This window comes from Nerophis lumbriciformis, linkage group LG04 (genome assembly GCF_033978685.3).
Source record: "Nerophis lumbriciformis linkage group LG04, RoL_Nlum_v2.1, whole genome shotgun sequence".
NCBI lineage: Eukaryota > Metazoa > Chordata > Actinopteri > Syngnathiformes > Syngnathidae > Nerophis > Nerophis lumbriciformis.
Window position 1 is genome coordinate 12,840,317 of NC_084551.2, and position 14,714 is coordinate 12,855,030.

Genomic DNA, 14,714 nt, shown 5'->3' on the forward strand with positions numbered 1-14,714 from the left:
ATGGCTACAAATGTATTACCTATTACCGTATTTTTCGGAGTATAAGTCGCACCGGAGTATAAGTCGCACCGGCCGAAAATGCATAATAAATAAGGGAAAAAACATATATAAGTCGCACTGGAGTATAAGTCGCATTTTTGGGGGAAATTTATTTGATAAAAGCCAACACCAAGAATAGACATTTGAAAGGCAATTTAAAATAAATAAAGAATAGTGAACAACAGGCTGAATAAGTGTACGTTATATGAGGCATAAATAACCAACTGAGAACGTGCCTGGTATGTTAACGTAACATATTATGGTAAGAGTCATTCAAATAACTATAACATATAGAACATGCTATACGTTTACCAAACAATCTGTCACTCCTACTCGCTAAATCCCATGATATCTTATACGTCTAGTCTCTTACGTAATATTATTTGATATTTTACGGTAATGTGTTAATAATTTCACACATAAGTCGCTCCTGAGTATAAGTCGCACCCCCTGGCCAAACTATGAAAAAAACTGTGACTTATAGTCCGAAAAATACGGTAGTTGGAAGGGATTGCCGCACAGTTGGAAAAACAAAAACATCTCAACCCATGCTCTATGTGTAACTTATGTACCCCCCGCTCCCCCCACGAGGGACAAGTGGTAGAAAATGGATGGATGGACATTAACAACGCACACACACCAACTTTCCTTGGCAGAAGAAACATGGACTATGATTCTAGCTTCTTAAAGGGGGTTTGCAAATTGCTCAAGTTAAAAAAAAAAAAAAAAAAAAAAAAAAAAATTATGACAAGAACACCAAGTCATGGTTTAACTGAACACAAATATTTTAACATTTTTTTGCCTATATTTTTCAGAAATACTTAAAATAATAAAATAAAATAAAAGTTGTCATAAACCGCTGACTGGTACACACGCACATGGAGGGAGCACATGCACATACACACAAAAACCTGTAATACTGCAAATGTTACTAAGGATGGGTATATTTTACATTTAAACCGATCCAGCATCAATTCCCAATACCAGGGAATCAATACGGGTACTTTTATGTGTGTTAAAACATTTTACCGTATTTTTCGGACTATAAGTAGCAGTTTTTTTCATAGTTTATAAAAGTTGCATAATGTTTTTTTCCTTCTTTATTATGCATTTTCGGCAGGTGCGACTTATACTCCGGTGCGACTTATACTCCGAAAAATACGGTAATTGTTTGATAATAAAATCACATTTGTAACTTTTTTTTTTAGAAATGAGCTGTGCGTTGCCTAGTTAAGAAGTAGTATTTGTCAAAAAAACTCAATGTCTTTCCAGTCTTACGCTGCGCCCTACAAAGTCTTTATACTGCAAATATTGTACTTAATATACACTTGCTGTTTGCTGGTAACACACATAGTAGTTGTAGTTTTTATTACAATATTTAAAAAGTGTGAAATTCCATCCATCAATCCATTTTCTAACGCTTGTCCCTTTTTGAAGTCACGGGTGGTGCTGGAGCCTATCTTAGCTGCATTCGGGTGTTGCCATGCAAAATTGTTAATGCTAATCTGTAGCATATATATGGCAAAGCCAGTGTAAATTAGCATCACGCTAGCAGATTTTGGAAAAGTGGAGCCTTATTTTACGTCGAAGCGTTTTCTGTCAGGCATACTTGCTTTGTTCAAAAATATAAATTTGGCATCGAAATATGCCACTGTTTGATTTTACGTGAATCAATGTCCGGTAGTACCGGCCGGTGCCTATTAAAGTACCACATTTAATACCCATCCCTGATTGTTACATCTCTTAAAATATGCTTAAATGTTTACAAGAGCGTGAGGTCATTCCCTCATCGCTTTAACACCACATGTATATGTGTTTGTTATCACACTTCAAGTGAGAACCGCAACAAGACAACACTGCGTATCGTCAGCAAAGTTAATCTGCGCATCAAGCACACACTCAAGCTTGTTTATATTTTTTGACATGGTTCAGTTCAAAGAAGGAGGCAGACATTGCCAAAAGGATGTCTGCTGTCGTCCTCCTACTTGAGGAGATGTTAAAAAGAGAAAAGTATTATTGGAGAGAAGTCTTAAGATATGTCCTACTTCCAACACATGCGGTCAAAACGACCCAGTTTTGTTTATGCTCGTGTCTACTTGGGCAGACGTTTCCCCCTCCCTTTATACAAACCCCGTTTCCATATGAGTTGGGAAATTGTGTTAGATGTAAATGTAAACGGAATACAATGATTTGCAAATCCTTTTCAACCCATATTCAATTGAATGCACTACAAAGACAAGATATTTGATGTTAAAACTCATAAACTTTTTTTTTTTTTTTTCAAATAATAATTAACTTAGAATTTCATGGCTGCAACACGTGCCAAAGTAGTTGGGAAAGGGCATGTTCACCACTGTGTTATATGGCCTTTCCTTTTAACAACACTCAGTAAACGTTTGGAAACCGAAGAGACACATTTTTTAAGCTTCTCAGGTGGAATTCTTTCCCATTCTTGTTTGGAGTACAGCTTAAGTTGTTCAACAGTCCGGGGTCTCCGTTGTGGTGTTTTAGGCTTTATAATGCGTCACACATTTTCAATGGGAGACAGGTCTGGACTACAGGCAGGCCAGTCTAGTACCCACACTCTTTTACAATGAAGCCACTTTGATGTAACACGTGGCTTGGCATTGTCTTGCTGAAATAAGCAGGGGCGTCCATGGTAACGTTGCTTGGATGGCAACATATGTTGCTCCAAAATCTGTATGTACCTTTCAGCATTAATGGCGCCTTCACAGATGTGTAAGTTACCCATGTCTTGGGCACTAATACACCCCCATACCATCAGAGATGCTGGCTTTTCAACTTTGCGCCTATAACAATCCGGATGGTTCTTTCCTCTTTGGTCCGGAGGACACGACGTCCACAGTTTCCAAAAACAATTTGAAATGTGGACTCGTCAGACCACAGAACACTTTTCCACTTTGTATCAGTCCATCTTAGATGAGCTCAGGCCCAGCGAAGCCAACGGCGTTTCTGGATGTTTTCGCCTTGCATAGGAGAGTTTTAACTTGCACTTACAGATGTAGCGACCAACTGTAGTTACTGACAGTGGGTTTCTGAAGTGTTCCTGAGCCCATGTGGTGATATCCTTTACACACTGATGTCGCTTGTTGATGCAGTACAGCCTGAGGGATCGAAGGTCACGGGCTAAGCTGCTTACGTGCAGTGATTTCTCCAGATTCTCTGAACCCTTTGATGATTTTACGGACCGTAGATGGTGAAATCCCTAAATTCCTTGCAATAGCTGGTTGAGAAAGGTTTTTCTTAAACTGTTCAACAATTTGCTCACGCATTTGTTTACAAAGTGGTGACCCTCGCCCCCTCCTTGTTTGTGAATGACTGAGTATTTCATGTAATCTACTTTTATACCCAATCATGGCACCCACCTGTTCCCAATTAGCCTGTTCACCTGTGGGATGTTCCAAATAAGTGTTTGATGAGCATTCCTCAACTTTATCAGTATTTATTGCCACTTTTCCAACTTCTTTGTCACGTGTTGCTGGCATCAAATTCTAAAGTTAAGGATTATTTGCAAAAAAAAAAAGTATCAGTTTGAACATCAAATATGTTGTCTTTGTAGCATATTCAACTGATTATGGGTTGAAAATGATTTGCAAATCATTGTATTCCGTTTATATCTACATCTAACACAATTTCCCAACTCATATGGAAACAGGGTTTGTATTATCAGAGAGGCCACTAAACTATATTTTTCCTTTTATTTCTTGTGGGGCTGAGTATGCTAAATAATTTCTTCAGCATACTATTAGCTCATATTATGATGGCGATAACAAAAGCACATATCAACAGTTCCTTGGAGCGGAGTTAGAAAAAAAAACAAAAAACTGGTGAGATAACATTAAAGGCACTACCTTGATCTCAGGCGAACATGCTAAGCCCTGTAACGGAACATATTGGAAGTGTTTAATTACAGCCCGGGAAATGAAGCTACAAGATGATTCCTTAATTAAGGAGTGATTAAGGATTTTCTGCCTTCTATCTAACACAGTTTGCAATGCATTTTAAACACACGCATCCAGGCAGCTTCACAGGGAACAGTGTCACGAGGCTTTGATGAAGTTCCCTGCACAAATGTCATGAAGAAAAAGCACAGCAGGAGGAAGTGCTGTGGCAGCATTCCTTTGCTTATAGCGCGGCAGCCGAGAACAGGGGGGAATCTAATTTTATGGCATTGTAACTTGTCATGAATAGAAATAGATTCATTGAGGTGCTGTGTTTTATTCACAGAGGTCTACATTGAGTAATAAGGACAATGTCCTGTTTCATTATCCTGACCGAAAACCCTCCGAAGCCTTTATCAAGGGCGACGGATTGACAAAGATCACCGCCTACATTATCGGCAACATCATATTTTACATCTTTCCCCGCAGACTCAAACGGCGATACTTAAGGTTGCTAACCAGAACAGAGGGGATGGGGGCGCGAGGTGGCCTGCTGAGTGCAGGGTTGGCGGGCATGCATGAGGAGCCAGTGAGCTGTTCAAATCAGCCCTATCGCTCGCTTTATCAAAGGACAGCTCTCCAGCCAAATCAGTCGCACACAGCGTGACACACATTCAGGTCAATAAGCTTATAGACAATTTACACAAACAATTCCTCGAGCAAGGTAGCAACAAAGTCATATTGGCTTTTTCTCTCCCTTTTAGCATTGTCTCAGCCAAGGAAGCCCTTGAAAATGTCAATCCTATGCATGCAAGCTGAAAGACCTCACAGCGCTCTAATCCTGACCACTGAGGCTAGAGAAAGGGCACAATTTCAGCAATATCTTTATACATGATGGTGCTTCATTATATGTTAGGCAATACTTTAACCCAGTGACATTTTTTTTCCAAGGTGTCCCCAAGATTCAAAATGAAATAAAGGAATGAACTACCATCCAAGCAGGAGTGGTAGTCAGTTGATAATGCATTTATTTGCAGACTGATATTATGCAGCAACAGATTTTTTTTTTTTAATCACAGCCAACATTTCTTTCCAAAGTCAAGCATACTTGTTAAAGGCCTACTGAAATGAATTGTTTTTATTCAAACGGTGATAGCAGATCCATTCTATGTGTCATACTTGATCATTTCGCGATATTGCCATATTTTTGCTGAAAGGATTTAGTATAGAACAACGATGATAAAGTTTGCAACTTTTGGTCGCTGACAAAAAAAAAGCCTTACCTGTACCGGAAGTAGTGTGACGCATACTTGCCAACCTTGAGACCTCCGATTTCGGGAGGTGTGGTGGTGGTGGTTTGGGATATATTGACAGCTAGAATTCACCAAGTCAAGTATTTCATACATATATATATATATATATATGTATATATATATATATATATATATATATATATGTATATATATATATATATATATATATATATATATGTATGGGAAGAGTGGATCGTGAGATCGACAAGCGGATCGGTGCGGCGTCTTCATTAATGCGGACGCTGTATCGATCCGTTGTGGTGAAGAAGGAGCTGAGCTGGAAGGCAAAGCTCTCGATTTACCGGTCGATCTACGTTCCCATCCTCATCTATGGTCATGAGCTTTGGGTCATGACCGAAAGGACAAGATCACGGGTACAAGCGGCCGAAATGAGTTTCCTCCGCCGAGTGGCGGGGCTCTCCCTTAGAGATAAGGTGAGAAGCTCTGTCATTCGGGGGGAGCTCAAAGTAAAGCCGCTGCTCCTCCACATCGAGAGGAGCCAGATGAGGTGGTTCGGGCATCTGGTCAGGATGCCACCCGAACGCCTCCCTAGGAAGGTGTTTCGGGCACGTCCGACCGGTAGGAGGCCACGGGGAAGACCCAGGACACGCTGGGAAGACTATCTCTCCCGGCTGGCCTGGGAACGCCTCGGGATCCCCCGGGAGGAGCTGGACGAAGTGGCTGGGGAGAGGGAAGTCTGGGCTTCCCTGCTTAAGCTGCAGCCCCCGCGACCCGACCTCGGATAAGCGGAAGAAGATGGATGGATGGATGGATATATATATATACATATATATATATATATATATATATATATATATATATATATATATATATATATATATATAGACGGCTGCGTTGACCCTGGATCTCAGGAAACAGAGTGGACCGACACCAGCAGATGACATGGCACCCCAAACCATCACCCAACCATGCAAATTTTGCATTTCCTTTGGAAATCGAGGTCCCAGAGTCTGGAGGAAGACAGGAGAGGCACAGGATCCACGTTGCCTGAAGTTTAGTGTAAAGTTTCCACCATCAGTGATGGTTTGGGGTGCCATGTCATCTGCTGGTGTCGGTCCACTCTGTTTCCTGAGATCCAGGGTCAACGCAGCCGTCTACCAGCAAGTTTTAGAGCACTTCATGCTTCCTGCTGCTGACCTGCTCTATGGAGATGGAGATTTCAAGTTCCAACAGGACTTGGCGCCTGCACACAGCGCAAAATCTACCCGTGCCTGGTTTACGGACCATGGTATTTCTGTTCTAAATTGGCCCGCCAACTCCCCTGACCTTAGCCCCATAGAAAATCTGTGGGGTATTGTGAAAAGGAAGATGCAGAATGCCAGACTCAAAAACGCAGAAGAGTTGAAGGCCACTATCAGAGCAACCTGGGCTCTCATAACACCTGAGCAGTGCCAGAAACTCATCGACTCCATGCCACGCCGCATTAACGCAGTAATTGAGGCAAAAGGAGCTCCAACCAAGTATTGAGTATTGTACATGCTCATATTTTTCATTTTCATACTTTTCAGTTGGCCAACATTTCTAAAAATCCCTTTTTTGTATTAGCCTTAAGTAATATTCTAATTTTGTGACACACGGAATTTTGGATTTTCATTTGTTGCCACTTCAAATCATCAAAATTAAATGAAATAAACATTTGAATGCATCAGTCTGTGTGCAATGAATAAATATAATGTACAAGTTACACCTTTTGAATGCAATTACTGAAATAAATCAAGTTTTTCAAAATATTCTAATTTACTGGCTTTTACCTGTATATATATACATACATCCTGAAAATATGCAAACAACACTGTGTTTGGATAATTGATACTTCAAACTTGCATAAATAAATATTAAGGGATATAACATAACTTGGCTTCTGAGAGCTTCAAAATGTATTGAATAAAATGCTAAAGTTGTTGATAAACAAGCAATTAGTTTAATAATTAAATATGGTCATTTTAAATGAATTATTATGATAATTTAAAATTAATTATTTCAAATATGTTTATTTTAATGTATAATTATATGGCTGGATGTAATAAGGAGTCATAAAAAATAAAAAATAAAAATACAATTCATTTTGATGTTTTTAGCAAAATATAGTAAAAATGTATTTAGTTGTTTTTTTTGTAATTAATAAATATATTTATTTTTAGGTAAGATAAACATAATAATACAATTTATCTCTAGTCTGGATGATTTAGTTCTTGTCACCCTGTTGTCCTCCCGTTGTGAAAAAAGGCTGTCCTCACTCAGGTCCGCATGGAGCTGGAGGGGGCGTGGCCTCCAGCTCCGGCTGAAAATCGGGAGATTTTCGGGAGAATATTTGTCCCGGGAGGTTTTCGGGAGATGCGCCAAATTTCGGGAGTCTCCCGGAAAATTCGGGAGGGTTGGCAAGTATGGCGTGACGTCATAAGTTGAAAGTCTCCTCACATTTCCCCATTGTTTACACCAGCAGCGAGAGCGATTCGGACTGAGAAAGCGACGATTATCCCATTAATTTGAGCCAGGACGAAAGATTTGTGGATGAGGAACGTGAGAGTGAAGAATTAGAGTGCAGTGCAGGACGCATCTTTTTTCGCTCTGACCGTAACTTAGGTACAAGAGCTCATTGGATTCCACACTCTCTCCTTTTTCTATTGTGGATCACGGATTTGTATTTTAAACCACCTCGGATACTATATCCTCTTGAAAATGAGAGTCGAGAACGCGAAATGGACATTCACAGTGACTTTTATCTCCACGACAATACATCGGTGAAGCACTTTAGCTTTGGAGCTAACGTGATAGCATCGTGCTTAAATGCAGATAGAAACAAAAGAAATAAGCCCCTGACTGGAAGGATAGACAGAATTAAGATCAACAATACTACCAAACTCTGGACCTGTAACCACACGGTTAATAATGCTAACGACGCCATTGAAGCTAACTTAGCTACGACCTCGACAGAGCTATGCTGAAAACATTAGCTCTCCACCTACGCCAGCTCTCATCTGCTCATCAACACCGGAGCTCACCTGCGTTCCAGCGATCGACGGCGCGACGAAGGACTTCACCCGATCATCGATGCGGTCGGCGGCCCAGAGAAAGAGGAAGTCAACCCAGACAGGTGAGGACAGCGGTGCGGCGGCGGGCGTTGTAGCTTTCGACGACACCCCGGCCGCCATCAGAGTCGGCAAGAAACATATATTTCCCTAAAGTTACGTATGTGACATGCACATAGCGGCACGCAAGCGGTCAAATGTTTGAAAGACAAAGCTGTAGTCACAGTAGCGCGTCTGCTATCCAACTCAAAGTCCTCCGGGTTGTGTTGCTGCATCCGCCGCGCTAATACACGATCCCACCCACAGCTTTCTTCTTTGCAGTCTCCATTGTTAATTGAACAAATTGCAAAAGATTCACCAACACAGATGTCCAGAATACTGTGGAATTTAGCGATGAAAAAAGACGATTTAAGCTGGCGACCGACCTATTCCAAAATGTCTGATTCAACTAGTGACGTCATGTGCATACGTCATCATACCGAGACGTTTTCAACCGGAAGTTTCCCGGGAAATTTAAAATTGCACTTTGTAAGTTAACCCGGCCGTATTGGCATGTGTTGCAATGTTAAGATTTCATCATTGATATATAAACTATCAGACTGCGTGGTCGGTAGTAGTGGGTTTCAGTAGGGCTTTAAGATTTCTCCACTATCAGAAAAACATGTTGAAATTGCACTCTATTTGTGGCAGTGGAATTATCTACCACTGTCTCTTTAAATGCCAATAAATTCCCATCATTACAGAATCTGGCAGTTTTCCTCCCATTCTGCAGCCTCTGTCTTTATCTCATGCTGCCTCAGTCTCTGAGCAAGTAGATCTGGCCCAGTTAGATTGTCATACTTAACAAACATTAATGATTAATTTCCTCCACTGAGTCAAATGGGGCTAAAGGGATGACTCGATTCATCTTATCGCACCGCAAATTAGCATTTCCCCATATTCTCCAGCTTCAACTGTGCATTCAAATTCCACATTCACCATTCTGGGCACTAAGCAGCAGTGGCAAAAGAGCCAAGGAGATAGATCCTCCTGGTGCATTGCTGCAGAATGGGATTATTTCTCTGTAACATAAAAGATGTCATCTTCAACTCTGGGACTCTGTTATTTCACATTTATAATTCAAACTACTTGTAAAGAGGTCATCCGAATGGTCAAGTTTAGCATTAGGTTCCACTCAGTGCAGAACAAATAAATGTAGACATTACATTGAGTTGGCCTTAATTAATTGTGATTAATTAACAAGAGCGATGCTGATGGGAAAATGGTCATGTACAAATTAACCAATATGAATTGTCAAGTAAAGCTTATTACCATCAGGCAGCAATTGGAAGCCACAAAAGTGAGCAGCTTATGACAATAGCCTGTGCAGAACATCTCAAAAATGGAAATATGTTTTATTACAGACAGATCCAGATGTGTCAGTAGAAAGTGTTGAGTGTGTTTGTGTGCTCAATAGACATAAAGTAAGATTCTGGATAGGTAGCTATGAAGTGCCAAGGTTGGTTATTTACATGTTTGCCATTTTGTCGCACACAACATTATCCTGAAATAGGCCGGGGCCAAGAAGCTTGGTTGGACGATTATATTTCCCCCCAAAATATTGCCAGTTAACGATATTATTGTGAGCATTATTTTGTGACCAAATTAAGCACTAATGGACTTATAATAATAATAATAATAATAATAATAATGCAGGCATTCCTTTCAACCGCAATAAACTTTGATTTCTCATTGGTATCATTTTACTATTGTAAAAGGTTAATAAGCCTGCTCAGCGGCCTAGTGGTTAGAGTGTCCGCCCTGAGATCCCCTGCTTGGCACTCAGTATCAAGGGTTGGAATTGGTGGTTAAATCACCAAAATAATTCCCGGGCGCAGCCACTGCTGCTGCTCACTGTGAAGTGAAATGAAGTGAATTACATTTATATAGAGCTTTTTCTCAAGTGACTCAAAGCGCTTTACATTGTGAAACCCAATATCTAAGTTACATTTAAACCAGTGTGGGTGGCACGGCACTGGGAGCAGGTGGGTAAAGTGTCTTGCCCAAGGACACAACAGCAGTGACTAGGATGGCGGAAGCGGGATCGAACCTGCAACCCTCAAGTTGCTGGCACGGCCCCTCTACCAACCGAGCTATACCGCACTGCTCCCCTCAGGGTTGAACAAGGGGATGGGTCAAATGCAGAGGACAAATTTCACCACACCCAGTGTGTGTGTGACAATCATTGGTACTTTAACTTTAACTTTAAAAATAAGTAAACAAACAATACAAATAACACTGACTATGTTAGCAAAGATTGCACTTCGATAAATATTGAACATTTTGAAGTGCAGTTTTTTCCTCCAGTTTGAAAAACTGGGTGGAGTACCACATCAGAACAATTGGTATTGCAATCTTCTTTTTTCCTCCTAATTTTTGTTACGTTGTGGTGCTTCTCTCTAGGGACTAGCACGGATCTGTTAGCTATGCAAAGAGTGAACCCTCTTGTCCCCTGTTTAAAAGCAAGAGACAAAAAAAACCCCAAACACACACAGACATGCCAACGACATGATGATGACGACAAAGTTATCGAGTTTATTTCAATTAATCCTCCCATTAATTTATTTATTTCCCAGGCCTATATTGAAACATGACTTGCAGTACAAGGATAGTTTGAATTGTGTTGATTTGTGGGTTTTAAGGCTATTACAATGTCCATTAGTGCCACCTAAATGAGTCACAGCCGCGACACCATTAACTAAACAGGTTCTGAAGTCAACCACCAGCCCATTTAGAGGTCTACAAGCCTCACACCAAGATGGGACATGAAGGTGCTCCCCACACTTATCTGGGGAGTCTTTTTTCTGCAAGGGTAAGGCAAATGGCTGAGCCTTCGTGGCATTCAACTTCTTGACCTTTGCGCCTTTAAGCAGCTTTACTACTTCACCGCACTCTGATCAAAGTTAATAAGTGCTTCATATGTTAATGAAAATTGGTACTCTTCTTTGTGTTCCAACAGCTTTTTAATACCTATTATGGACTGAAACTTTTAATGGAGGTTTTAGGTCCCCCTGACAAGCCCATTTCAGAGAGTGACTACACAGATACAAGGCTAAGCTAAGACCAGAGAGCCGCTGCTCAGTGGAGGAACCTTACACGGGAGACCTTATTCTCCGGAAAGCAGCACAAGATAAAGGCCATGGGATGAGTGGCTGCTTTAAAACCCACGTTCAAGTCCGCACAGGGCTAATTACAGCACGCCATCGCATTTGAGAGGGTTTAGTTAATCAAGGGGTCCCTTTTCCTCTTATAGTCGAGGAATAACACACTTAAACCATTTAATGCTGCCTGGATTGCGTTTTTTCTTAATTCACAGCAGTTTCACAAGTGGGGAAAATTTAAGCCACGCTGACATTAGTTTTAAATAGATCTTATTGAGAAAGGGATCGTGGGGGAAATGACTACACCTGATGATGGCGTAAAACTTGAAAATTAATGTGGATAAAACATCATTCGGGTCTTAGAGGCAGCGGCGTCTTAGCCTCTGTAGATAGAGAAGTAATACAAAAATCTGACATGTCTGGCTTGTGTATGACAAGGAGCAGATTAAGAAATTCAGGCCAGAAAATCAGCATTTGACATTATTACACTTTATACGCAAACACTGAGAGTGAGGAGATTTGAGGCCAAGTTCCTCACATGGGTTTACCCAAAACAAAGAGAATATCAAGTGGCTTTGAAGATTCTCACAAGTTGTATTTCTTTTTCTTCTTGCTGTGGCAGCAGAAGCCTCCAATGTGTTCTGCAGCATCTATATCATAGCCAGCGGGCAATTACAAACCTCTACACTCCACTTTGAAGTTTAAGGACACATCATGTCAGAGACAATAGGCTAAAAACAGGCGCAAAGTGTTGCTGGTAATTGCAATTTCTAAACAAATGTGCCAGTCAACTTTTCCCAGAGAACAAAAGAAAAACATTGATACAATTACTAGGGTGTACCCTACCTGAAACATGAAAGATTAATTCTCCCCTCTCTAATGTAATCCCACAAGGCACATCAGTTTAGAAGTGTGGAAAAAAATATTCTAAACAATTGTTCCCTTTGAAAGGAGAAAGAAGGCACACATTCAAAGAATTGGTGCTTCATTAAAAAGTCAAATATATGGCATCCGTGAGGGAGACACCTGGGGTAGCGAAGACATGCAAACTGGGGGTTAGAGGAGGTGGGGGTGGGACAACTCTGTCATCTTCACACTGTAACCTGGAGCAGACCACAAATTAGGTCCTGTGATGGCAAGGTGTGACCGAAATGAAACAAACACACAAAGAAGAAATCTAATTGAATTGCAGTTCAAAGAAAGCTGGGGCCGGTCTGGCGAAGCTCTGCTGGACCTCCAAGCAGTAGCAGGTGCTGCTTAGTGTAGTCAACAACGCTTTTTTAGCACAACCTCAAAGGCAACTGCCGTGCTCTCCAGTGCATTGGTTCAGCATAGCACACCTTCACAGCACTATCACAGTAAAAGAGCCAACGTTGCCAATGCCATCTCTCAGATCAAACCACTGCTCCTAGGTGGGTTGCGGGAATAACATATCAAAATAGATAGCTTCCTCTGTAGGCAGTGATGTTGGAGAAGTTCAGATATTGATGCCAGGTTTGATTTGAACAGGACTTTTTGTTAAATTCCTTTGGCAGGAGTTAGAGCCATTCTTGATGCTTTGACACCAAGGTACCTCAACATATTGTCAGGTATGAGGCATCAAAAAGAGTCCAGCACGCGCCAGGTAGAAACTTCTGTCTTTTTTCTTTGAAATATGTAAATGATTCTCACCTTTACTGCAGAAGTACCCCATGTCCCCACAGCTCATGTTCTCAGTCTCAAACTCGGCAGAGAAGTTCTCTTCCGCTGAGAACTCAACTTTGGCCAGGAGCTCGTTCTCCTCAGAGATACACTCCTCCTCCTCTTCCTCCAGGCCATCCTCCAGAGGACCTGAGGGAACACACACACATACACACACACACACACAGACACCCACACACACACACACACAAATACACACACAAACGTGTGCCGATGTTAAGCAGTTTCATCAGATCTTTGGGGTTTTCATGAAGTAATTCTGTCTCCTTGTTTCTTTTTCCTCGCTAATACAAGCGCAGATTTTACTTTGGCCCGTCTTGTGTTGGACTGTTCATACATTGGCTGTCTTCAAATAGTCGAAGATTTGATGATTTTATTCGGAGGAGTCTAATTCGACTATCAACCTTGCAGTCAAATCGGCAGACGTTAAACCCTGAGGGATGGAAGTGAGTTAATACCTGCCGCACCCTCCGCATACAGCGTAGAAATTAGAGGTAGGGGAAATAATCGATTTTTAGATGCATCGCAAGTCGGACATGCACGATTATAAAATCGATTAGTCAACATCAATAATTGATTTTTTTTATTGTAAATAAAGTAATGCAGACAGTTCTGAAATTTGGCCGACTGCAGCAAGCCACCTCACCGAGAGATTCGACCAGCTCCTTTATCTTAGGGCACTTATGTTCCAGTTTTTAACACATTTCCGTGAATTTAATCCATCCATCCATTTTCTACCGCTTGTCCCTTTTGAGGTCATGGGGGGGTGCTGGAGCCTATCCCATAAATGTGGGAATTAATTTAAATGTTTCTTATTACAAATGCACTGGGTTTTTTTCAATATACAAACATACACATACACATACTGTACATATACACTCACTGTACAAATACATATACACATTCTGTACATATACAAGTACATATGCATACTTACACTCATGCACATAATCACGTTTCATCAAACATATATTAACGTTGTTGCCCTAGGGTAAACTGGGTATAACACATGGCACACGGACAAAGCTTAACCTATTGTTACTATAACAATCTGCAAGGTTAATGTAGGTTGCTTCTCTTTGTCCCCCTCCATTTTTCTGCATTATTTCGTATCTCAAGTTATCATTACGTATATGTATTGTTGCATTTGAACAACTGTATTGTTGATAATAAAGGTAAAGTATTGGCATTGTTCATTATCAATAGCGCTATTTCTATCGGTATTTGTATTGTTTCATCTGTAGTGTAATAATGGTCATTGTCATTTCTGTATTTTTTATTTTCGCTAACTGCTTATTTGCTATCACTTTTACCATCATATTTGTACATGTCGTATTTGCTGATGTTGCTCGATTGTTGTTGTTGTTGTTGTGTTTGTTGTTGTTGTTTTTGTCTCTCTATCTAATCCCCCTCTTGTCCCCACAATTTCCCCCTCTGTCTTCTTTTTTTTCTGTTTCTATCCCCTCCTGCTCCGGCCCGGCTTCACCAAATGATAATATAAATACATTTAATAAAGTAAAATACAAATAAGGCAACAAGAGAAGTATCCTACACTTCTCTTTTGTAAAG

The 14,714-nt window shown here is 40.8% G+C and overlaps 1 protein-coding gene across 1 annotated transcript in view; it reads right to left on the reverse strand.

The window, feature by feature from the left end:
• The window catches only part of zfpm2a (zinc finger protein, FOG family member 2a), a 321,980-nt gene that overhangs the window by 252,034 nt on the left and 55,232 nt on the right, over positions 1-14,714 (reverse strand). The window contains exon 2 of the mRNA XM_061949110.2: positions 13,116-13,274. Coding sequence (XP_061805094.2) covers positions 13,116-13,274 — 159 coding nt within the window. The remainder of the gene's footprint in view (positions 1-13,115; positions 13,275-14,714) is intronic.